Source organism: Oncorhynchus gorbuscha, linkage group LG26 (genome assembly GCF_021184085.1).
Source record: "Oncorhynchus gorbuscha isolate QuinsamMale2020 ecotype Even-year linkage group LG26, OgorEven_v1.0, whole genome shotgun sequence".
NCBI lineage: Eukaryota > Metazoa > Chordata > Actinopteri > Salmoniformes > Salmonidae > Oncorhynchus > Oncorhynchus gorbuscha.
Genome location: NC_060198.1, coordinates 22,806,341 through 22,833,180, shown reverse-complemented (window position 1 = coordinate 22,833,180; position 26,840 = coordinate 22,806,341). Strand labels below are relative to the sequence as shown.

Below are 26,840 nucleotides of genomic sequence, written 5' to 3'. Positions count from 1 at the left end.
TTGGTTATGCAGCGATGGCGATTGGTTTATTTATCTTCTAGTCTGCACGGATGGCCGTCCTGTTGAAAGTAAATAAATGGAAGTTTACCAGTTGTTGTCGTCATTAATATACAAGCTCAATAACTGCAATACTTAAAATACAATTATTTGGTTAGACTAAATAGTTAGCCAATTACTCTTCAACGTCAATTTGACCAAATGATCCCGGTCTCCACCAAATCATTTGCCACAAATTACTTTGTGTTTAGTCTCCAAATTTCAACCCATCAATTGGCTAAACGGATCATAATTTGTACCTAGTAATAGCCACTGAGAACAGTCGAAGCTTTTTAAGCAACCTAATACGGTGTTAGATGTGTTGACAAGCCGATGCTGGGTCACAACTGAATCACTGTCTTTTGAAGGGGCTTTTCTTCAGGCTGCTGTAGTGTAATATTACATTGCTGGACTAAAATGGCATTATCCAGAGATAATGGTGCTAGCCTATGTGGTTGTATGACTAGCCCCACTCGCAGAAGTCTTTGTCCTTCTACATGACAAGACTAACCTTAAAATAATCTTCCTAACCTACATACACTGGTTCCACAGCAGATGCTCATCCCAGTTCTTCTCTGTTCCAGGTCCTCAATTGTGAAAATATCATCCCACTGCCGTCAGAACCACTGAGTTATCTTGCTTCTTCTCCTATCCGGAAACAATCTAGGTTTCTCCCACTTATAAATCATGAACTAATCATTAGTGTTCTCAATGCAATTCATTATGAGACTTGTGATATAAATCCATACTTCAAATTTTAACTAGGCTATAAACTGTTGTTCAGTCCCCCAATCATTAGCCAATCTGATCAGCATCTACTAAAATACATGGTCTTATCAGGTCTTTGTAAAGGCAGATGCAGCCAATAAGTCTTATATTTACTGACATTCACATTTTGGGGGAGTACAAGGCAGTCAAATAGAGCACATGTTTAAAGTAGTTTATTCTATCATTTCAAATATCCTTAAAATGAATAGCACATATATACATGAACAGACATTATCCCCAAAGACAGAACACATTTTAAATTAAGACCCCAACGCACTTGCAAAATAAGAACATAATATTTTGACCTGGCTGTGCAGAGGACACATTTTAAGTTACACGTATCCATACACTATGCCTTAGAAAAAATGATCAGAACTTTAGGAAAGGCATTTCAACTCCTTGATATGGGGCAATATTTCTGAATGTGGCATTGAGATTTTTGCCTTTCCCAACTGTACGTTAAGCACATCAAGAAACATTGTATACATACACACAGAATCAATATGAAATTCCCCAAACACACATTTGGATATTTGTGTGATTAATTCTAGGGGATCACATGCATCCAAATATTGAAACTGGGCATTTAATCCCCATCATCATACCTTGTATTAAGGTGGTCAGTGAGAACCAACCTGTGTTAGCCTTGTCCCAGATCAGTTTGTGCTCTTTCCAACTCCATTACTGTCATTGTCAAGCCAAACATGTTTGGCACGACGATGAATGACAAGTAGTTGGCATGATGGCACAAACAGACTGGCACTCAGGCTAAACCTGTGGATGATTATCATATTTTAGCACATTTGTTTCTAGAAGTATTTCATGATGAATCACATCAAAAGAACTGCACATTCAAACTTGTTGACAGGTTGGATGAACCACTGGCTTTTCACATCATTGTCAATGAGAAGCACTTCTAAAACAAACATGGTTAAATATGTCTCATATTTATTTATCTTTGATCGAGACATCGGTCATTGCTAGATCAATGAAACTCGCAGGGCCATAGCCATGGTTGGAACACCTTGGACGTCCCAACGCCTCAGGGAAAAGGCAAGAAATGTGCTTGTCCTCAATCCTCTCCCATACATTTACTCACGGACCAATCAGCAGAGAGGAACCAAAGAGTTATAGGCTATAACACAAGTGTTTATTCAGGGTAAAGCTGATAAAAAATAACATTTAAAAAACTAAACATTAAGACATGAACGCCCATGAATGTTTGTTGCTTATTTTACTTCCGTGGGCATGAACGCAGTGCTCCAAACCTAAAAAAGAAAATTATGTCTTTCAATGATGAGGGGAGGGACATTCAAAATCAGCACTGATGAGGCGATGTGGTGCTGATGTGGTATTCTAGGAAAAACAAACCAAAAATGTAAAAAAAAAAATAAAAACATCCACACATGGCTGCATGGGACCTGACGATAATGATAAGCCAGTGAGGACTAAGGCATGACAGGAGAAGGACGAGGATGGTGGGAGTTGGGGGTAGAAGAAAACAAAACCAAGAAATAGCAGAAGATTTTTTTTTTTTTTTAACAATCAGAGGTACTGTATTAGCAGCAGTTTGTTTTCCTTTTTATCCTCTTCCTCTTTAATACTGGAGTCCAGAGGTTGGCTCCAGGTTGGCATGGTTTTTAAGTCCAAAGGAGGGGTCTGTGTGAAGGGGTAGGGTCTGGGGGGGGGGTTACAGGACCTCATCGCTCTCAGCGGTGTGGAGCTGCGTGTCGTCTGCGTCGGTCATACTGCTCTCCTGCGACTCCTCCACCTCAGCTGCTGGGGACAAGGTGGAGGTCAGAGGAAGCATGGCTCCTGACAGTGACTTTTCAGCTTCCTTCTTGAAGTAACAGACAGAAGCCTGACCATATTGGCATTCTCGCCCTAAAATATGTACTTTAGTGGTAGGCCACATCTTTCTGGAGTGTTTCACATATACTATTAAATTCAGAAGAATATTAACTCAAAATGACTTAATACTAGTACTCGATGTTTAATTTTAAGGCTGTCAAATACTTTGCATTCATAAATGATCATGTAGCGCATAACAAATGTACAGGTCATTGCTGTCATTAACAGGGAACTAAATGGTCATAGCTATGCATCCGTCTGTTATGGCAGTCACAGTGGTTGTACCTGAGTCATAGGGGTAGTCCTCAGTGACAGGCTCCTCGTCATCAGGGAGGTACCTCTTGTCTATGGCCTCTTTGATCTGATTGTTGGCTCCTTTGGGATCCAGGTCCATGGCCCAGGAGAAGTTCATCAATGCCAAGTGTGTCTGGCCCAGCTTCTTATACACCTGAGGGGAGCAATAGGGAGGAAAGCATATGATTAGAGCAGGACACACCATCCATATGAATACATTCGTAAACTGTCTCAACTTACCCATACACATAGACTCGGTACCGGTACCCCTTGTAATATAGCCTCGTTATTGTCATTGTGTTACCATCTCTCCTTTATTTAACACATTTCTTACTTTTTTTAAACTCTGCATTGTTTGGTTAAGGGCTTGCAAGTAAGCATTTCACAGTAATACTGGTTGTATTCGGCGCATGTGACATAAAATTTGATGTCATAAACATCTCATAGCTATTTAGTGCATTGCACAAAGTCAGACGTAGGATATTTGAGAGGTGAGAGTAAAGTGGTCTATTATTGAGTATGAATATCAAAGTGACAGTAAATTATTCACTTATAGTCGACTCCTTTCCTCGTAATCCCCACAAAGAAAATAAAGTTTACGTTTGCTTACCTTTCCTATTAAAAAGTAAACAAGGGACTCTTTGGGCACTATTTGTTTCAGCTCTTCAAGCTCTTGTAGAGCCGCCTGAAAAGGGAACACAAAAACCTTTTCTTAGACTTAACCAGTAGAAAATGCAGTGAATAATGATATTAATATGGAAGAGGAATTGTGCTGAAAAGTAGGTTAGTCAGTGTTCGCTTGTGAAATGTCATATGGACCTACCTTGTACTTTTCATTAGCGAAGAGGATGGAGGCCCTGTGGAATTTGCATAGAGGGTTCTTGGGGTCTATGTTGATCGCTCTATTCAGGGTTTCCAAAGCATGGTCAGACTTCTTCAGTGCATGCTGAACCTGTGTGGAAACAGGCAACATGGAGCAAGATAGTGTGCCATAAAGAACATTGGAAATATGACTCAAGTACCAAATGTAAAACACTACAGGCTTTGAAAATAGTAACAATAATAATACATATGATTCATAAAGTATTTTTGTAAGTGAGCTGAAAGAGACAGTGTAGTAGGCCACTCACCACTCCGATGTGGCAGAGGAGCACAGAGCTCTGAGGGTTGATGCTAAGTGCCTTCTTGAAGTGAATCTCTGCCAGGTTGAATTTCTCCTGCTTATAGTAGATCATCCCCAAGCCATACCTGGAGATGGAGGGACGAAGAGAAAACAAAATAAAAAGGTGAGGTAAGTGTCTCCCATAATCATAAATTATTCAATATCATCAAAATATCAAATCAAATTTTATTTGTCACATACACATGGTTAGCAGATGTTAAATGCGAGTGTAGCGAAATGCTTGTGCTTCTAGTTCCGACAATGCAGTGATAACCAACAAGTAATCTAACTAACAATTCCAAAACTACTGTCTTATACACAGTGTAAGGGGATAAGGAACATGTACATAAGAATATATGAATGAGTGATGGTACAGAGCAGCATACAGTAGATGGTACCGAGTACAGTATATACATATGAGATGAGTGTGTAGACAAAGTAAACAAAGTGGCATAGTTAGTGGCTAGTGATACATGTGTTACATAAGGATGCAGTTGATGATGTAGAGTACAGTATATACATATGCATATGAGATGAATAATGTAGGGTAAGTAACATTATATAAGGTAGCATTGTTTAAAGTGGCTAGTGATATATTTACATCATTTCCCATCAATTCCCATTATTAAAATGGCTGGAGTTGGGTCAGTGTCAATGACAGTGTGTTGGCAGCAGCCACTCAATGTTAGTGGTGGCTGTTTAACAGTCTGATGGCCTTGAGATAGAAGCTGTTTTTCAGTCTCTCGGTCCCAGCTTTGATGCACCTGTACTGACCTCGCCTTCTGGATGATAGCGGGGTGAACAGGCAGTGGTTCGGGTGGTTGATGTCCTTGATGATCTTTATGGCCTTCCTGTAACAACGGGTGGTGTAGGTGTCCTGGAGGGCAGGTAGTTTGCCCCCGGTGATGCGTTGTGCAGTCCTCACTACCCTCTGGAGAGCCTTACGGTTGAGGGCGGAGCAGTTGCCGTACCAGGCGGTGATACAGCCCGCCAGGATGCTCTCGATTGTGCATCTGTAGAAGTTTGTGAGTGCTTTTGGTGACAAGCCGAATTTCTTCAGCCTCCTGAGGTTGAATAGGCGCTGCTGCGCCTTCTTCACGACGCTGTCAGTGTGAGTGGACCAATTCAGTTTGTCTGTGATGTGTATGCCGAGGAACTTAAAACTAGCTACCCTCTCCACTACTGTTCCATCGATGTGGATAGGGGGGTGTTCCCTCTGCTGTTTCCTGAAGTCCACAATCATCTCCTTAGTTTTGTTGACGTTGAGTGTGAGGTTATTTTCCTGACACCACACTCCGAGGGCCCTCACCTCCTCCCTGTAGGCCGTCTCGTCGTTGTTGGTAATCAAGCCTACCACTGTTGTGTCGTCCGCAAACTTGATGATTGAGTTGGAGGCGTGCGTGGCCACGCAGTCGTGGGTGAACAGGGAGTACAGGAGAGGGCTCAGAACACACCCTTGTGGGGCTCCCGTGTTGAGGATCAGCGGGGAGAAGATGTTGTTGCCTACCCTCACCACCTGGGGGCGGCCCGTCAGGAAGTCCAGTACCCAGTTGCACAGGGCGGGGTCGAGACCCAGGGTCTCGAGCTTGATGACGAGCTTGGAGGGTACTATGGTGTTGAATGCCGAGCTGTAGTCGATGAACAGCATTCTCACATAGGTATTCCTCTTGTCCAGGTGGGTTAGGGCAGTGTGCAGTGTGGTTGAGATTGCATCGTCTGTGGACCTATTTGGGCGGTAAGCAAATTGGAGTGGGTCTAGGGTGTCAGGTAGGGTGGAGGTGATATGGTCCTTGACTAGTCTCTCAAAGCACTTCATGATGACGGAAGTGAGTGCTACGGGGCGGTAGTCGTTTAGCTCAGTTACCTTAGCTTTCTTGGGAACAGGAACAATGGTGGCCCTCTTGAAGCATGTGGGAACAGCAGACTGGTATAGGGATTGATTGAATATGTCCGTAAACACACCGGCCAGCTGGTCTGCGCATGCTCTGAGGGCGCGGCTGGGGATGCCGTCTGGGCCTGCAGCCTTGCGAGGGTTAACACGTTTAAATATGAGGTTTAAGCTTTAATTCCTTAGAGACTTTAGATTAAGGTAATACAGTGTTCTGTTCGGGAATACCTAAAGCGTGACCAATTCAAGACCTGATCGAGTCCGAGTCAAGACCGGAGAGGGCCCGAGACAGAGTCAAGACCAGAAAAAAATGTGAGTCTAATTCAAGACCATGATTGTAATTGTCAAATCATCACCATAAGAGGTCAAAATGTCCAGTATTTCAGGGTACATGTTTCAGAACATATGGATTCTTTAGACATTCAGAAGTGAAAAAAATGCATGCTGAGGAAAAATAGAGCCGTTACAAATTATTACTAACCCAAACACAGTGGGGAATAACGGGCCTTCTACACCTTCAGAGAAGGCTAAGGATTAATAAAATAATTATAATATTTTCAATGGTGTTCTGATTTAATCGCTTCAGGTTGTTGTAAAGAAAAAGGTTAACGCTGCCGAGAAAAAAAAAGATCCAACCAGGATTTTTCTTTGCTGGTCTCTGAGGAGATAAATGTAGCTATAACTTAGTCAGCCATTGGCTAGGCCATCAGAAGCTAGACATCTGCAATTCAATTGTAATAGGGCAAAATGTGGAGTGACAGTAAAATCAACCAATCACATTGACTTAATGAGGTGGGCTCGTTTTTACAAAAACATATAGAAACGGACATTTTTTTTAAGGCCAACAGCAATAGCAAGCAGTAGATTTCCCACGGTCTAGCTAGCTAGCTTTTGTTGTCTAGTTTGCAGCGGCTGCAGCAGGTGTTATATAAGAGCATGTTGTTGTTAATTTGTTAGCTTCTCCCTTTTCAAGAATAACTTAACAAGTTACGTTTCAAATAATCATTCTCTGAACTGTTTATTGCAGCGCACTCGCTGTTAGCCAACTCTTTGAAAATAACATTTTTATTTTTTATTTAACCAGGTAGGGTAGTTGAGAACAAGTTCTCATTTACAACTGCGACCTGGCCAAGAATAAACAAACATACAGTCAATAACACAATCGAAAAAACGTCTATGTACAGTGTGTGCAAGGGAGGTAAAGGCAACAAATAGGCCATAGTGGCAAAATAATTATAATTTAGCAATTAAACACAAGAGTGATATGTGTGCAGAAGATGAATGTGCAAGTAGAGATACTGGGGTGCAAAGGAGCAAAATAATAAAATAAGTAACAGTATGGGGATGGGCTATTTAGAAATGGGAGCTGCTCTGACAGCTGGTGCTTAAAGTTAGAGAAGGAGATAGCTGGAGACTCCAGCTAAGTGATTTTTGCAATTCGTTCCAGTCATTGGCAGCAGAGAACTGGAAGGATAGGCAGCCAAAGGCGGAATTGGACGCATTTTAGCAACATGAAATTTAATATAAATCTGTTCATATACACACACCGGGAAGAATGGCACTTATAAAAAACTATTCTGACAATAAATTATTAGTATGTTTGGGAATTACGCATACTAAAGGCATTTGTGAAAATGACATAGCAATATAAAGTGGGAAAGCGGCCGTGCGTTTAGACAGACCGGTGCGCAATAGCCAATCAGAACTATAAGTAGACTTTTATACAAACAAGCCATTTGTCACATGGGCCTGCAATCCTTCACTTTGAACTGGACTGTGTTTACAGGCAGTTGTACCAGAGCAATTTTAGATCATTAGAACACATTTGCGAAAAGCCACAAAATACACCTGAATGGATTTCTGCAAATATGTAAAACATCACGGTCATAACGTGGCATTTGGGAACTTTACATTTTTATTGATCAAACAACCATGAAAAGGTGGGCTCTCTCTACCTCAGTTATGCACATCAACAAGAACAACAACTACTGCTAGCCAGAGCAAGACAAAATCTAACGAAGGAACATTAGATAAACACTCAAACTTTTTCAGCTAAACAAATGGGGAATTGTGCCCTCGTCCTTCTGCACCTTGCCTGCCAATGCATGCTTGTACCAACCAAGCACCTAAGCACACCTCACTGACCCTTTTACTCGACGTAGCAGAGCTGATTACATGTTATCTAGAGTGTTCTTGACTAACTATTAGAGGTCGACCGATTATGATTTTTCAACGCCGATACAGATTGGAGGACCAAAAAAAGCAGATACCGATTAATCGGCCGGTTTTTAACAAATGTATTTGTAATAATGACAATTACAACAATACTGAATTAACACTTATTTTAACTTAATATAATACATCAATAAAATCAATTTAGCCTCAAGTAGATAATGAAACATGATCAATTTGGTTTAAATAAGGCAAAAACAAAGTGTTGAAGAAAGTAAAAGTGCAATATGTCCCATCTAAGAAAGCTAACGTTTCAGTTCCTTGCTCAGAACATGAGAACATGTGAAAGCTGGTGGTTCTTCAATATTCCCAGGTAAGAAGTTTAAGGTTGTAGTTATTATAGGACTATTTCCCTCTATACCATTTGTATTTCATTAACCTTTGACTATTGGATGTTCTTATAGTCACTTTAGTATTGCCAGTGTAACAGAGTATAGCTTCCGTCCCTCTCCTCGCTCCTCCCTGGGCTCGAACCAGCAACACAACGACAACAGCCACCACATCGAAGCAGCTTTACCCATGCAGAGCAAGGGAAACAACCACCCCAAGGCTCAGAGCGAGTGAAGTTTGAAACGCTATTAGCGCGCGCTAACTAGACAGCCATTTCACTTCGGTCACAGCCTCATCTCGAGAGTTGATAGGTTTGAAGTCATAAACAGCGCAATGTTTGACGCACAACGAAGGGCTGCTGGCAAAACTCACGAAAATGCTGTTTGAATTAATGTTTACGCGCCTGCTTCTGCCTACCACCACTCAGTCAGATACTTGTATGCTCAGTCAGATTATATGCAACACAGGACACGCTAGATAATATCTAGTAATATCAAACATGTGTAGTTAACTAGTGATTATGATTGTTTTTTATAAGATAAGTTTAATGATAGCACCTTACCATGGCTTACTGCATTTGCTTAACAGGCAGTCTCCTTGTGGAGTGCAACGAAAGAGGCAGGTCATTATTGCGTTGGACTAGTTAACTGTAAGGTTGCAAGATTGTATCCCCCGAGCTGACAAGCTGAAAATCTGTCTTTCTGCCCCTGAACGAGGCAGTTAACCCACTGTTCCTAGGCCATCATTGAAAATAAGAATGTGTTCTTAACTGACTTGCCTACTTAAATAAAGATTAAATAAAAAGGTGTAAAAAAATATATATATATTTTTTTTAAATTAATTTGTTATATCGGCGCCCAAAAATACAGATTGTTATGAAAACTTGAAATCGGCCCTAATTAATCGGCCATTCCGATTAATCGGTCGACCTCTACTAACTATGACCTTGTTTTGCCTACGTTTACTGACACCGTTCATATTCATCAGGTGTTGTGCGTTCGTAAATTCAGTTCCGCGCTCTGGCACACTCAGACGAGAGTGCTCTGAAATCAGAGTAGAAAGCTAGGGTGAATTTGCAAATGCAAGAGATATGCTAAGTCGTTCAAGTTCTTGCTAGCTAACCAAAAGACACCTACATCTCTAGCTTTGTATAGCCACAAAAAAACGATATGAGGGACAAAAAAAATTCTCACTCAATCCTCCAATGGCATGACATCCTGCTAGCTAGCTAACTAACCAACTAGTGTTCGGCTCCATGTTTTTAGCTTGCTACATAAATAGATACGCTAGCCTATTAGCCACATTATGAGTAACTTGTGATCCTTGCTGGTTTGATTATATTGACATTCCCAACCTTAGTTACATTCATCCGTTTTCATATTGATTCATTGAAACAATGCATCCCAAATGAAGGCAGCAAACAATGTGCCAGGCCAGCTGTGATTTACAGCCTGAAAAAGTTTTGGGATTATCAAGAATTGCATTGGTGAATTATATGAATCATGCATTGAACTGTATCCAACTATTCTGCCAACAATGCCTTATTTGACTGAACATTCCATTATGTAAACTATAACATTTTTTAAAACCTCTTATACAGTTGGTTTTGAAGCATAAACTGGGAATTTGATATTTTTGACTGATATTATGATTGTTTCATATCTGCAAAGTAGTTAAAACGCTGTCAGTCCCTGTTAAAAACTTTAGATTAACGGTTGGTTACTTTGTGTGCTAAACATGAAATGTTTTTTTGCAATGGGAAGTAGTTGTAAATTTTGATTGAGAAATGCTTAATGGTTGTGTTTTTGTATTCTTATGATTGGGACCTACTGGCTTATTATGTCCGAGGTTATAGACTGCTTATCCTTTAACATCATGCTGTGTGACTGCCATCTTTCCATCGGCCCTATGCAGTGTTGTCTGGAGAAGTCAGTATACTCCAATTTTGACAAAACTTTCCCAAATGGCCCACCCAGTGAAGGAAAGGCTCCCTGTGTGAATAATCCTGTTTTCCTATAATAGGCCTCTGACAACCCAGGCTCATCCATGTCTACTCCCCCGATGCAAACAATTGCGCATCACAAATAGTAAACTAACCAACACTTCAGACTAAAATTTTCAATACCTGGTTTACATACCCATCGTTGACTTAGTTAACATTTACTAGTAGATATGTTGAAACGTCTGTCCTACACGACCGGCTACCAATATCATTCTTCTGTGAGCTACTCCATGCCAAAAGCAGTTGACAGCTTCACACTCTTGCTGCCTGCAAACGATATTCCTCTGAAATTTGGCGTGTGCGGCGCGCATGTGAATATATTTCACGTGCTTTGCGATTGTGTAGGCTACTTTTTGCATGATTTCTATATTGTACTAAGTCTTATATCACCACTACACTACTTTGATACGCATCAGTAGGGATTAAGTACTGAGTATAAGCAATTCCCACTTAAAAACAACTGGGTGTAGGGTTTAAACCTGCCTATACCTTCCACTACACCACTGGCCCTTTGTGTGTACAAAAAGTGCTATAATATTACAGTTGCTGGCCTTTCAGAATCCCAAACCTGTCACACACTGAAGGCCTATAGGTTCGCCACTGCTCAAACATGTCTATAATAGATATAAAGGCTGTTAAGATATTAATGTTGGCCTGGCGAAGCAGTTTTATGCGCAGGCTGAACGGAAGCTGATAATTATGAGTGTTTTACTCTGCTGGTCTTGGGAAGAAATTAGGGGTCCCCACTGTCCGAGACAAGACAGAGTACAAATGTATCCAACACAAGAACTCAACATGTGGTCTCGAGACCGGACTGGAGTACTACGACATGGAGGGAATAAGATAACATAGTATGGTAATATAATAAGAGAATTTTCATCTATTACGATTGTAATTCAGATTTTGTCACATCCACCATCACTCCAAGGTTGTCCACTAACTCACCAGGCATTGTAGTGGCGTGTGTTAACTCTGATGGCGTTACGGAAGCAGGCCAGAGCCTTCTCCAGCTCCTCTGTGAGGACAAACTCATGGCCTAGCAGCGTGTAGGCGTAGGCAAAGCCCGGGTTCACCTGGATGGCACGCTGGAAGAACTTAATGGCTATGTCATGCTCCCTCTGCAGACTGAAACAGTTACCAGCCACGCACCATGCCTAAGACAAAAACAGAGTGTTGGGGAGGAGGGAGGGAATATAAGGAGAGAAAAGGGTGTGAGTAATGATAGAAACAGGAGCAAAAGGAACAAAATTAGAATCACTTGTTAGCATTTCCCAATGGAAAAGTCTCAATTGAACATACTTTTTAGTCCAGGACTTGACATGTGGATACGGTACATGCAACGGGTTGTCCCAGTGTGTTAGTTAACTATGTACCTCTGGTGAATTCTTGTCCATGTCGGTGAGGTCTTTGGACAACGCCGACAGGGCCACGTCCTTCTGCAAGTGCCACAGGGTGGTGGAGTAAATCTCCATGCCCTCCACCCGGTAGCTCTCGATGCGCCGCACCTCCGAGAAGATCCTCTCCGCCTGCAGGAAGGGGAAAGGAGACAAAGAGTGAGAAGTTTCTAATTGAGCCATTAAGAAGTTGCAAAAGCCACCATACACAGCCATCGACCACTCTTTGCATCCAATTGACAATCTTAACCCTGTGAAATTGTAGTAAGGACAGGAGGACATCTAGCTTCAGATGCCCACAATCCGTTTTAGGGTTAGGGTTAGGGTTATAATAAGAATGGCGCCGAAGGAGATGGCTGCCGTTTTACGATCCCGTAGCCAATTGTGCATGTTTTTTTTGCGTCATTTGTAACTTATTTTGTACATAATGTTTTTGCCACCGTGTCTTATGACCGAAAAGAGATTCTAGATATCAGGACAGCGATTACTCACCCCGTACTGGAGGAATATTTTTTCTTCAACGAGTTGGACGGGAAGGATTTACTTCAGACGCCCGACAAGGCCCTCGTCCCAGTCATTTGCAGGAGAAAGAGACGGAGGTATCAAGGACGAAGGTCCGGGTGCCTTGTAAGGATCCGTCGCCGAGAGGGTAATCTACCTTTACCATCAGTCCTATTAGCCAACGTACAATCAATCGATAATAAAATAGACGAACTACAATCACGTATATCCTACCAACGGGACATTAAAAACTAATATCTTATGTTTCACCGAGTAGTGGCTGAACAATGACATAAATAACATACAGCGGGTGGGTTTTAAGCTTTTTCGGCAGGATAGAACAGCGGCCTCTGGTAAAATATACATAGAGTGAGAAGTTTATGTATATTTGTCTATGTATATTTGTAAACAGCTGGTGCACGAAATCTAAGGAAGTCTCAAGGTTTTGCTCACCTGAGGTAAAGCATCTCATGATAAGCTGTAGACCACGCTATTTACCAAGAGAGTTTTCATCTGTATTTTTCGTAGCTGTCTATATACCACCACAAACCAATGCGGGCACTAAAACCGCACTCAATGTGCTGTATCCAGCCATAAGCAAAAAGGAAAATGTTCATCCAGAGACAGCGCTCCTAGTGGCCGGGGACATTAATGCAGGGAAACTTAAATCCGTTTTGCCTCATTTCTACCAGCATGTTAAATGTGCAACCAGAGGGGATTTATTTTTTACACCACCTTTACTCCACACACAGAGACACGTACAAAGCTCTTCCTTGCCCCGCACTTGACAAATCTGACCATAATTCTATCCTCCTGATTCCTGCTTACAAGCAAAAACTAAAGCAGGAAGCACCAGTGACTCAGGCAATAAGAAAGTGGTCAGATGAAGCAGATGCTAAGCTACAGAACTGTTTTGCTAGCACTGACTGGAATATGTTCTGGGATTTTCCGATGGCATTGATGAGTACACCACATCAGTCAATGCATCGATGACGTTGTCCTCACAGTAACTGTACCCCACCAAAATGCCATGGATTAAAGGGAAACATCCACACTGAAATAACGGGTAGAGCTTCCGCTTTCAAGAAGTGGGATGCTAACCCGGAAGCTTCTAAGAAATCCCGCTATGCCCTACAACGAAACGTCAGAGGCAAAGCGTCAATACAGGACTAAGAAAGGCTTCTTGACAACTTCTACCCCCAAGCCATAAGACTCCTGAACAGCTAATCAAAGGGCTACCCAGACCCCTCTTTTAAACTGCTGCTGCTCTCTGTTATTATCTATGCATAGTCACTAACTCTACCTACATGTACATTTTACCTCGACTAACTGGTGCCCCCGCACATTGACTCTGTACCGGTACCCGCTGAATATAGCCTCGCTATTGTTATTTTACTGCTGCTGTTTAATTATTTGTTACATACATATATATATTTTTATTTTTATTGAACACTTTAACTTGCAAGTAAGCATTTCACTGTAAGGTTGTTGTATTCGGCGCATGTGACAAATAAAATGTGATTTGATTTGAAAAGGTGAACCTAGCAAAAGAGGGTCCTCCCTTACCTGCATGTATTCGGCCAGCTCAAAGTGGGCCCTGCCGATCTGTCCCAGGACCCACCCTGTGTTGTAGTGATGGGAGGGTAGCTGGCTCAGGATGCTGATGGCCTCTTTACAGTTGTAAGAGCAGAGGGCCAGGTACCCCCGGCCGATGTCTCGCATCAGCGACATCAGGCCATCTGGAACACAGAGGGGAAAGAGGGGTTGGAGATGGACTTGTGATGGCATCTTTGTAAGGACATTGTTCCATTGTGTTAGTCATAGCTAAAATATGACAAGGTGGCTAAGACTATAGAAATGTATTACAATTATAACAGAAACTCAAAAAGTCAAAACTACTGCATTACTTTGACATAATTTGTTTAATGGCAGTGTATCCCTACGTCTCAGCTCAACATCTTGATATGGTCAAGTAAAGAAGAATCATTGAATTGAAAGTCAATGTCTGAGAATTCATCCTAACAGTGTCCCAACTCACCTGCAGCAGCCTTCTGCAGACTGAAGGCCTGGAACTGAGGAGTGCCCATACTGACTTTCCCCTCTGTCATGGACGAGTCCAGCTTGAGGATCTCAATGCTCTCGTTCAGGTTGGATGGGGTGATGCCTCCCTTGCCAGTTTTTGACTTGGTCTTCCGGTTGGGGATTTTGGTGGGGAACTTCATTTTCAGCTTCTTGCTGTTCTCCTGTTGAGGAATGCATGTTTGTTTGTGTTTAGCATTTCAAAGACCTCTGCTAACGTCAAATACATGTCTGCCCCCCTCGCTTTTGACATTTAATACTAACAGAGTACAAGGAAAAAATAACGTCTTTGTCAAGTATCTCAGCAGCACAGCGCCAGTCTGTTTTGTGCCAAACTCTATTCAATATAGAACAAAATAATACATAACTGCAATCTCTGCTCATAAATATCATTACACTACTTAAATGCTAGACCTGAAAGCAAACTGATGTTTTTGTTTTCCTGGTTAAAAAGATGCACCACAAATCAGTACTGTGCAGCCGTCTTCATCGACCTTACCAAGGCTTTCGACTCTGTCAATCACCATATTCTTATCGGCAGACTCAGTAGCCTCGGTTTTTCTGATGACTGCCTTGCCTTGTTCACCAACTACTTTGCAGACAGAGTTCAGTGTGTCAAATCGGAGGGCATGCTGTCCGGTCCTCTGGCAGTCTATGGGGGTGCCACAGGGTTCAATTCTCGGGCCGACTCTTTTCTCTGTACATATCAATGATGTTGTTCTTGCTGCGGGAGATTCCCTGACCCACCTCTACGCAGATGACACCATTCTATATACTTCCGGCCCGTCCTTGGACACTGTGCTATCTAACCTCCAAACGAGCTTCAATGCCATACAACACTCCTTCCGTGGCCTCCAACTGATCTTAAACGCTAGTAAAACCAAATGCATGCTTTTCAACCATTCGCTGCATGCACCCGCACACCTGACTAGCATCACCACCCTGGATGGTTCCGACCTTGAATATGTGGACATCTATAAGTACCTAGGTGTCAGGCTAGACTGTAAACTCTCCTTCCAGACTCATATCAAACATCTCCAATCGAAAATCAAATCTAGAGTCTGCATTCTATTCCGCAACAAAGCCTCCTTCACTCATGCTGCCAAACTTACCCTGGTAAAACTGACTATCCTACCGATCCTCGACTTCGGCAATGTCATCTACAAAATAGCTTCCAACACTCTACTCAGCAAACTGGATGCAGTTTATCACAGTGCCATCGATTTTGTCACTAAAGCATCTTATACCACCCACCACTGCGACCTGTATGCTCTAGTCGGCTGGCCCTCGCTACATATTCGTCGCCAGACCCACTGGCTCCACGATATCTACAAGTCCATGCTAGGTAAAGCTCCGCCTTATCTCATTTCACTGGTCACGATGGCAACACCCACCCGCAGCACGCGCTCCAGCAGGTGTATCTCACTGATCATCCCTAAAGCCAACACCTAATTTGGCCACCTTTCGTTCCAGTTCTCTATTGCCTGTGACTGGAACGAATTGCAAAATTTAAAAAAAATAAAATAAAATAAAATCGCTGAAGTTGGAGACTTATCTCCCTCACCAACTTCAAACATCTGCTATCTGAGCAGCTAACCGATCGCTGCAGCTGTACATAGTCTATTGGTAAATAGCCCACCCATTTTTACCTACCTCATCCCCATACTGTTTTTATTTATTTACTTTTCTGCTCTTTTGCACACCAATATCTCTACCTGTACATGACCATCTGATCATTTATCACTCCAGTGTTAATCTGCAAAATTGTAATTATTCACCTACCTCCTCATGCCTTTTGCACACAATGTATATAGACGTTTTTTTCTACTGTGTTATTGACTTGTTAATTGTTAACTCTGTGTTGTCTGTTCACACTGCTATGCTTTATCTTGGCCAGTTGCAAATGAGAACTTCTCAACTAGCCTACCTGGTTAAATAAAGGTGAAATATAATGTAAAAATAAAAAATAAAAATCCTACTGTTCATCTCAATCCCAGTATTTGCTTATTTGTTTAAAGGGAAAATGCACTCAAACTATATTTTGGTATTTGTTTCATTAGTCCACTGTTGATAATACCATAATGTTTTGAATATCAGCAGTCAAGTTTTCAAGATATTAGAAAGTGCCACTTGTCAGATCATCATGATGCATTTTGAAATGTAAAACAAATGGCAAATTCCCAAAGGAGTCTTTGCTATGTTACCTTGGCAGTAGAGCTGGCACTGGTGAAGAGTCTGGAGCTCCGTCTGGGCTGCACATTGGGGGGAGCAGCGATGGTGGGGCTCAGCACTTGAGGCGTAGTACTACAGTAGGCACAGAAAAACAGCAGAACAATGGTCATCAGGTCTTCATACTTAGACAACCATAAGCACAGAGAACACTAACACCATGAGTGACATTTCACGTTTAACCTCTTCAGTCGACCCTCTACTTTTTCGAACATTCTGTTAAAAATCGCGCAACATTTCAGCGCCCTGTTACTCATGCCAGGAATATAGTATATGCATATGATTAATATGTGTGGATAGAAAGCACTCAGACGTTTATAAAACTGGTTAAATCACGGCTGTGACTTTAACAGAACGTGCGTTTCATTGAAAAGTGCAGGAAAATCTGATCACTGAAAGTGGAAAAATATCCATCCGCCGCTTCAACCCATTGTTATGGGCGAAAGACATTAAATAGGGCTGAGGTTGCAGTACCTATAGCTTCCACACGATGTCAACAGTCTTGTCATTTGCCAATTGTTTGTTTCTTGGTCAAACGAACAAGAGACAGGCTTTTTCTTCAGGTCTCCGACCGGATATTTTGGTTGAGAAATACACGGACAGCATTTCAAGACGGACCCCTATAGAAAACACTTTGTCTCGTGATTAATTTGATCGCTTATTAACGTTTACTAATACCTAAAGTTGCATTACAAAAGTATTTCGAAGTGTTTTGTGAAAGTTTATCGACGACTTTTTGAATTTAAAAAAATGACGTTACGTTATGAAACGCTATTTTTTCCCGTTTATCACACAGTCTTCATAGATCGATATCTAGGCTATATATGGACCGATTTAAATCGTAAAAAAAAGACCCAATAGACATCTAGGAGTGCCAACAAAGAAGATGGTCAAAGGTAATGAATGTTTTATATTTTATTTGTGCGGTTTGTGTAGCGCCGACTATGCTAATTATTTTGTTTACGTCCCCTGCGGGTCTTTTGGGGTGTTACATGCTATCAGATAATAGCTTCTCATGCTTTCGCCGAAAAGCATTTTAAAAATCTGACTTGTTGCCTGGATTCACAACGAGTGTAGCTTTAATTCAATACCCTGCATGTGTATTTTAATGAACGTTTTAGTTTTAACTAATACTATTAGCATTTAGCGAAGTGCATTTGCATTTCCAGAGCTCTAGATGGGACGCCTGCGTGCCAGGTAGGAGCAAGAGGTTAAAGCACAAGACTTAAAACAAGTATGGATCACAATTTCATAACATTCACACAATTTCACCTTGCATGAATTCTCACTGAAAATGAACCAGTATTGTGAGTACAGCTGTCCTTTTTGGCAACATCTCTGCATTTCCATACTGTAAAAATGGGTCCATATGGGCCTTGTAATGAGAACATACCTGGTCTGTGGGGGGGCAGTGGTCTGAGTCTGGTTGAATGGGATAGGGATGACCTCCCTGCTGTTACCACTCTGTGCAAACACTGACTTCGTCCCCACCTGACTGATTCTCGCTACAGACTGGAGAGAGAAGTGGGAACAAACTTAAAAAAATGTGCAACAAAACATCTGACCGCCTTCATTGTTCAATCCATCACTGAAATTAAAAGGAATCTCCTCTGAAGTTGAAATGTTTTCTATTCAGATTACACAGATCCATTTTTATACACAGTAGGTTGCTCTTCGATCAACACTCCAAATAGGAGAGCCACATAACAGTTGTCTTCATTATAGCGATGACGCGTGCATACCTTCTTTGGTGGGACTCCGGGAGGGGGCGGCTCCATCCCCGAGCCACTGTGAGAGTAGTTCTGAAGATACAAGGGTTCACCTGGGCTGGGCTCCAGGGGCAAGATTCCAAAACTGGGAATAAGATCAAATGGATTCTCAGTATAAAAATATACATTGTTGACTTATTCAGCTCTGTATAATTTAGCCCATCATCCAGAAGTCCCCATGGACACCATTTACATCCAGTTACAGTACAAGAGAAGCTTGTAACAGGTAGAAAAGACCACACAGAACAAAGCCGTTGTAGAGGACAAAGGCTGGAAAGCAGTAATCAAGAAGTCCTCTGAAGCCAGTTATCATTACAGTCTCCCTAATTACAGACTAGTGGAGAATGGAGCTGGATGATGAGTAAATGAGAGACCAGTATGTACTGCAGCCAGGTGCACAATGTCAAATTATAGCCTAGATAATGTTACTTGACTACAATTTTCAAAGCCATGGACAAATTACTAGCGGAGTGATCGCTGATAATAGAATAATGTTCTGAGGAGAGTACCAGTGCATATGCCTCTATAATGTAGGGTGTCCAATTAAAAACTCATATTTTGACACGACACGTATGAGCAGATTGACACAGGCATGCGTCATCTATCCACTTATGATAAAAACAGCCCAACGCAAGTAAACAGCCCAATGTAAGTAAACATCTCATATGTGAGTGTACAGGGTGAGACCACCGGTACCTGGGTGTGAGGGGGCTGAGTGCTGCCGGTCCTCCCAGTAGACTGCGCCCACTCTTGGGTTTGTTATGCACTTGTTTGGATAGCAGGGAGCAGCCTGTCCCCAGAGTCCCTACGGTGTCCGGGGAGATGACGGACGAGTCGATGTAGGACATGGTGGAGTCTGTGTTCAGAGACGAGTACTTGGAGTTGGAAGACTCCAGGTTCAGTCTGTTTAATTCCTACAGGGGAGGGAAAGGGAACGAGACAAGGGTTGTCAGATCTTCTGTGCATATTTGGTTAGACAAGTTATTGGGGGGGGGGGGGGGGGGTTTAATTGGCTCATCACGCTCTAGCGATTCCTTGTGGCAGGCCGGGCGCCTGCTGGCTGACCTCAGGTGAGCGGTGTTTCCTCCGACACATTGGTGTGGCTGGCTTCCGGGTTAAGCGGGTGGAAGACACATGACTCGACCTTTGCCTCCCGAGCCCGTTGGAGAGTTGCAGCGACAAGACAAGATCGAAATTGGAGAGAAACACACACACACACACACATATAAGAATTGAAGGTCCACAACAATGCTTAAACATCAGGAGACATTGTAGAGTAATAATAAAAACATCAAAACCATGAAATAACACATATTGAATCATGTAGTAACCAAAAACGTGCTCAACAAATCAAAATACACTGCTCAAAAAAATAAAGGGAACACTAAAATAACACATACTAGATCTGAATGAATGAAATATTCTTATTAAATACTTTTTTCTTTACATAGTTGAATGTGCTGACAACAAAATCACACAAAAATGATCAATGGAAATCAAATTTATCAACCCATGGAGGTCTGGATTTGGAGTCGCACTCAAAATTAAAGTGGAAAACCACACTACAGGCTGATCCAACTTTCATGTAATGTCTTTAAAACAAGTCAAAATGAGGCTCAGTAGTGTGTGTGTGGCTTCCACGTGCCTGTATGACCTCCCTACAACGCCTGGGCATGCTCCTGATGAGGTGGCGGATGGTCTCCTGAGGGATCTTCTCCCAGACCTGGACTAAAGCAGCCGCCAACTCCTGGACAGTCTGTGGTGCAACGTGGTGGATGGAGCGAGACATGATGTCCCAGATGTGCTCAATTGGATTCAGGTCTGGGGAACGGGCGGGCCAGTCCATAGCATCAATGCCTTCCTCTTGCAGGAACTGCTGACACACTCCAGCCACATGAGGTCTAGCATTGTCTTGCATTAGGAGGAACCCAAGGCCAACCGCACCAGCATATGGTCTCACAAGGGGTCTGAGGATCTCATCTCGGTACCTAATGGCAGTCAGGCTACCTCTGGCGAGCACATGGAGGGCTGTACGGCCAAAGAAATGCCACCGCACACCATGACTGACCCACCGCCAAACCGGTCATGCTGGAGGATGTTGCAGGCAGCAGTACGTTCTCCACGGCGTCTCCAGACTCTGTCACGTCTGTCACGTGCTCAGTGTGAACCTGCTTTCATCTGTGAAGAGCACAGGGCGCCAGTGGAGAATTTGCCAATCTTGGTGTTCTCTGGCAAATGCCAAACGTCCTGCACAGTGTTGGGCTGTAAGCACAACCCCCACCTGTAGATGTCGGGCCCTCATACCACCCTCATGGAGTCTGCTCAAACGGTCAGAAACAGACACATGCACATTTGTGGCCTGCTGGAGGTCATTTTGCAGGGCTCTGGCAGTGCTCCTCCTTGCACAAAGGCGGAGGTAGCGGTCCTGCTGCTGGGTTGTTGCCCTCCTACGGCCTCCTCCACATCTCCTGATGTACTGGCCGGTCTCCTGGTAGCTCCTCCATGCTCTGGACACTACGCTGACAGACACAGCAAACCTTCTTGCCACAGCTCACATTGATGTGCCATCCCGGATGAGCTGCACTACCTGAGCCACTTGTGTGGGTTGTAGACTCCGGCGGTAAAAGCACCGCCAGCATTCAAAAGTGACCAAAACATCAGCCAGGAAGCATAGGAACTGAGAAGTGGTCTGTGGATACCCCCTGCAGAACCACTCCTTTATTGGGGGTGTCTTGCTAATTGCCTATAATTTCCACCTGTTGTCTATTCCATTTGCACAACAGCATGTGAAATTTATAGTCAATCAGTGTTGCTTCCTAAGTGGACAGTTTGATTTCACAGAAGTGTGATTGACTTGGAGTTACATTGTGTTGTTTAAGTGTTCCCTTTATTTTTTTGAGCAGTGTATATTTTAGATTCGTCAAACTAGTCACCCTTTGCCTTGTTGACAGCTTTGCACACTCTTGACATTCTCTCAACCAGCTTCGACTGAAATGCTCTTGGAGGTCCCACATATGCTGAGCACTTGTTGGCTGCTTTTCCTTCACTGTGCAGTCCAACTCATCCCAATTGGGTTGAGGTCAGGTGATAATGGAGGCCATGTCATCTGATGCAGCACTCCATCACTCTCCTTCTTGGTCAAATTGCCCTTACACAGCCTGATGGTGTGTTTTGAGTCAGTGTCCTGTTGAAATGAAATGATAGTCCCTCTATGCGTATCGCTGCAGAATGCTGTGGTTACCATGCTGCCATGCTTGTTTGGTTAAGTGTGCCTTGAATTCTAAAATCACTGACAGTGTCATCAGCAAAGCACCCCCACACCTCCTTTTCCATGCTTCACGGTGGGAACCACACAAGCGAAAATCATCCATTCACCTACTCTGCATCTCACAAAGACATGGCGGTTGAAACCAAAAATCTCAAATTTGGACTCATCAGACCAAGAGGACGGATTTCCACCGGTCTGATGTCCATTGCTCGTGTTTCTTTGTCCAAGCAAGTCTCTTCTTTTTATTGGTGCCCTTTAGTAGTGGTTTCTTTGCAGCAATTCGACCATGAAGGCCTGATCCATGCAGTTTCCTCTAAACAGTTGATGTTGAGATGTTTTACTTGAAAATGTGAAGCATTTGTTTGGAGTGCAATTTATGAGGCTGGTAACTCTATTGAACTTATCCTCTGCAGAAGAGGTAACTCTGGGTCTTCCTTTCCTGTGGTGGTCCTCATGAGAGTCAAGTTTCATCATAGAGGTTGATGGTTTTTGCAAATGCACCTGAGAAACTTTCAACGTTCATAAATTTCTGGATTGACTTACAACTGAAATGCATTCCAGGTGACTACCTCATGAAGCTGGCTGAGAGAATGCCAATAGTGTGCAATGCTGTCATCAAGGCAAAGGGTGGAAGAATCTCAAAATCTATTTTGATTTGTTGAACAATTTTTTGGTTACTACATGATTTTACGCATTATTTCATGGTTTGATGTCTTCACTATTATTCTACAATGTTGAAAATAGTACAAATAAAATAAAAACCCTTGAATGAGTAGGTGTCCAAATTTGACAGGTCCCCATAAGAATAGGTTTACCGTTACACCCCGAGTGTTCATAGATCAAATTCTTCCACAGTCCCAACCCCTGACAAAACACCAGATCAAACACTCATCTTGGTACCAATGCAAAGCAAACAATCATTGTAAAGAGAGCCAAACCTGGCTGTAGAAAAATATTGATGACAGGAATACTGGGTTTAAATGGACTGAGGGAGGGAGAGTCGAAGGGACGTACTAAGGTGTCCTGGGGCGTCTCCATGAGCACCGTGTCCACCTGGCGGTGGGGTATGTTGTGGCTTGGCGTGTGGGCGGGGCTGATGGGGAGCAGGGAAGGGGCTCCACTCCCACCGCTGAAGCACTGCAGGGACGTCAGTCTGAAGATCTGCTCCGGGTCCGGACGATCACCTGACAACAAAGATACAGGTTAATATATTTAGCAGGGGAATGGAATAGAGAGTGGATTTGAGCCTGAGCACTGGTCAGGGAATTAGATTTGGTTCTGCCATCATGCATGGGATTAGGACCCATGTAAATTTCCTTTTTTTTTGTCTTACTATGACAAGTGAATCAAACTCTATTGTTCATGCAAATACATATTCTATCATCTTCACATTCATTATATAACTAACTACCTCCCCACCCTAGCTGATTGACTGACTCACCGATCTGACAGAGGGACTCAAAGGGAGACCACAGGAAAGGATTCATACTCAGGCTCTTCTGATAACATTCTGAACCTTTGGCCAGACGATCCGTTTTGCTACACAGACAGGAGAAAAATGATTCTCGATATTGACTGATGCATGTGGGTGACAGGCACGCACATGCAATCACACAACAAAACACATTGCACCTGGTCATGTTAATCTAATTTAGAACATTCCAGCTAATATTTTTGCCAGGATTAGCTTGTTTCTGTACCTCAATTCTAATGTATAAGAGGAAGCAACCACTCACTGGGCATTTATGAAATATACCAGAATACCACATTGTTGTTTAGAGTCTGACTTCTGAGATGGTTACACTTTAGAAATTGAGACAACAGCATTTTGATTGTGATTCATGCATGTCTAAATTGTAACATGATGTTCATGACTAAGTGATAGATGCTCAGACATTCTAGCCCACTGGCTGAGCTTACATTATGTTCTAAATACGGTATCTCTGTAGAAAGGGACACATCCTCTGCTTAGGAGGCTGCTGCAGCCCCTTGCTGCATTCAAATAGTCCATTTGAATTGGCCACGGTAACATCCAAATATCATTAACAGACATGCCTCCTCTCCAATTCATTAGCAACACAATGGGAAGCTGAATAAAAAAAGTCTTCTTCGGGATACAATAAACGTGTCCATCTCAACAAACATCAAGGCACTGCTACGCCCAACCCTATTCACTAGGGTACAACGTTTATCACTCAGTTGCATAGTAAAACATTAGGTATTGCTATGTGATTGCTAGCACACAAGCAATCAGCTCTCAACATTCCCAGGCAATGCTTTAGATTGTTAACCAATGAACATGGTTATCCTACCAATAGATTTGCCCCAACAGGGATAATGTGAAACAGGCAGAGTCTCCAAACTCTGTGACAATGTCCTCCTGGCTCTTCTGTTTGTTCAGGACCCCCCCTGTCAGGATCTGCTCTCCTTCTGCAAGCCTGGGAAAAGAAAAGGACCGGAACACCGTTGTGAGCATACTGGGGTCAAAGAGGAGGGGAGCTATCCAGGCCTCTTGTCCTCAGACTGGCCCTCTTTAATCCTTGTTTGAGGAAATATTGTAGTCAATTCTTGCATGACAGAAGAGCAAGACCCTAAATCCATTTGGCTGCTGTATGCAGCATGGCCAAGAAAATAATATGTTGGCACTCTGGATTCAAAGCATGCACAATATCATAGCTATGAGGTCTAAAACATCAGAAACAAAATAACATCCTTACTTGCTCAGTTCTACACAGCACTTGGCGAGGAGGTATTTGCATTGTGGCGTTGTGCAGCTGTGCCCCTTGAGAAGGCGGTATGCCTTGTAGGCCTTTCCCGAACGATAGTAGCATGTGGCTAACAGAAAGAGGGCCTCCTCCGAATGCACTGTGAGGAGGATAAGAGATGCATCCAAATAACGCATAATTTAAATTAACATACATACAGATACATACCCTGACACACACAATCTCATTCCCAGATGACTAGGAGTTATACATATAAATGCTATTCATTTGGCTCTGACATTTTCAGACATGCACTGACAGCATTAGATTCCTTTTGGCATGTGTGACAGCATTAGATTCCTTTTGGCATGTGTGACAGCATTAGATTCCTTTTGGCATGTGATGAATGTTCATACTTGATGTGTTATTTTGATCGACTCACGTCTACGCTATAGCCTAATAGTCCACTGCAGTGTTGTGCGTTCCACATTAAAGCAACAGCAGTCGACAGGCTATTCTATAAGAAATGACAATGTCTTTGAAATGTGTCAGTCAGGCCCCACAAGCCACCATCATGTCAAAACCTTTTAGGAGTATCTGTATGGATTAAAGAATTCAGATGGAACTGTACAGTTGTCAGCACAGTAGGCTGGAACATGAAGTGCTCAGGTGTGCTGCAGCATGGACAGGATCTTCTCAAGACAAGATGGATAGATTTCATTACCTTCAGCATAGAGTCTCTCAGCCAGGAACACAGCATCTCGGTAGGCATAGTGGTTTAGTGCATGCCAAACAGCAGCCTAGACACAGGGAGACAAACAAACACATAATGCCATGTCTCCCATTTCCCCTATCTGAATCTCTACATATTGTCACATAGCCTACTGTGATTGTCTGATCTGGTGGTGGCCTAATCAGTCAATAAGCACATGCGTTGATAACATTCGTTGAATACAAAGCTTGCAGCTTATTATAGCAGACTATTCCATATTATGGCTGGCTGTTAGCTAGATGGCTATGAAATGTTGACACAGCAAACAACCATATGCAGCTACATTCGACTGGCAGGCAATGCAAGTGGGGGGAAAAATGTCTAGTTCTGGCGATATCCAGTTTTTCGTGGCAAGTGTCAAACATTTAGCTAACGTTATTTCATCGTCCGAAATCAATACCAACATCTGTGGCCATATGATAACTTAGCAATGTAACTAACTATGTTAGTTGCGGTAACGTTACTTGGCTAGGTCAGATCTGATTATTTAAGGTTACGTTAGCTGGCAAGTGGCTAACGTTAGCTGCATCAAATGGTCAACAAACGCTATGTCAATACAGGCAGCAGTTATCCATGTAGCTAGCTAGCATTGAGTAGTTAGCGAACTAACGTTATCCAGTGGCTTTCAATATTTTCAATTCAGCTGTCAAATGACCATTTACTATACAAGCTGAAATAACTGTTACACCTTGGATGACATGTTAGCGAACTTAATAGTATCTAACTTAGATTAACGACTTTAGCGTTAGCTAATGTTATGCTCCAGAGAAAGAACGACATTGGAATAATGTTAAACATCAATCTGATCAGCTGTAACGTTTAGCTAACTAACTTATTTCATGTAGATAACTTTATCTGGAAAAACTCACTTTACTGTCATAGTTTAAGTTAGTAATTAGCTAACGTTAGCAAGTTATGTTAGTCTAACCATCTAATAGAGTTTGCCAGTAGCTAACTAGTTTGCTAAAATTAACAAGATAATTCAAAACAAACCTTGCATAACTAACGTTAACTCACTAACGTTAACGTAGATAGTTAGCTAAATATGGCTAATGACTGAGCACCTACTTCAGTTAAGTTACCTGGCATCTACCGCCCTCTAATTTCGGATACCTGGCTGACAGTGGCAGTTCGAAAGAGTACCCCCTGTGTAGTAACGTTATATATTGAATATCAGGCACTAGTTTTTGACAACGAACCGATTTTGACAACGAAGCAACTATTCGGGGAATGCTAGCTGGCTAGGCCAAACATTTGTTTTCAGGCCTCGGTGTAGCAGTAGTGGATCTTTCTGTTAGGGAGGGACCAGTGCAAGCCACAATACATCCCTCTTGTCCTGCATGTGACAGTTTTCTTCTTGGTATAGCAAACTGCTTCGTTACCTGAACAGGTTCCTGCAGCACCGTCATTCCGTTGTCAGGCTCCTTCTCTCGTCCACTGTTTTGTGTTTCCCTCTTTCTTCTGTTCCTTTCTTAGTTCAGTATCCAGGCCAGAAGTAGTTCTGAAGATTTGAACACAACGACCGTTACCGAGCATGCCGAAAGCTCCCGAAAATACCCG

At 42.6% G+C, this 26,840-nt stretch overlaps 1 protein-coding gene across 3 annotated transcripts; it reads right to left on the bottom strand.

Annotated features, from left to right (window-relative positions):
* Nucleotides 1-961: 961 nt before the first annotated feature.
* Nucleotides 962-26,840, bottom strand: LOC124015543 (cell division cycle protein 27 homolog). 3 transcript variants are annotated; one of them, XM_046330821.1, is made up of 19 exons: nt 26,663-26,840; nt 25,233-25,308; nt 24,521-24,668; nt 24,116-24,241; nt 23,245-23,342; nt 22,818-22,987; nt 19,232-19,449; nt 18,509-18,620; nt 18,160-18,278; nt 16,742-16,841; nt 14,497-14,701; nt 14,025-14,197; nt 11,937-12,089; nt 11,509-11,717; nt 4,080-4,197; nt 3,773-3,901; nt 3,560-3,634; nt 2,941-3,103; nt 962-2,583 (listed from the first exon to the last, which is right to left on the bottom strand). In XM_046330821.1, exons 1-19 carry the CDS (start codon nt 26,687-26,689, stop codon nt 2,495-2,497), a joined length of 2,508 nt encoding a protein of 835 aa, XP_046186777.1. In that variant the 5' UTR covers nt 26,690-26,840; the 3' UTR covers nt 962-2,494. The 3 variants fall into 3 exon arrangements, with proteins under 3 accessions (XP_046186777.1, XP_046186778.1, XP_046186779.1); XM_046330822.1 differs by having other exon boundaries at nt 962-2,580; nt 26,663-26,837; XM_046330823.1 differs by lacking the exons at nt 22,818-22,987; nt 23,245-23,342; nt 24,116-24,241; ... (1 more) ...; nt 25,233-25,308; nt 26,663-26,840 and adding an exon at nt 19,601-19,662.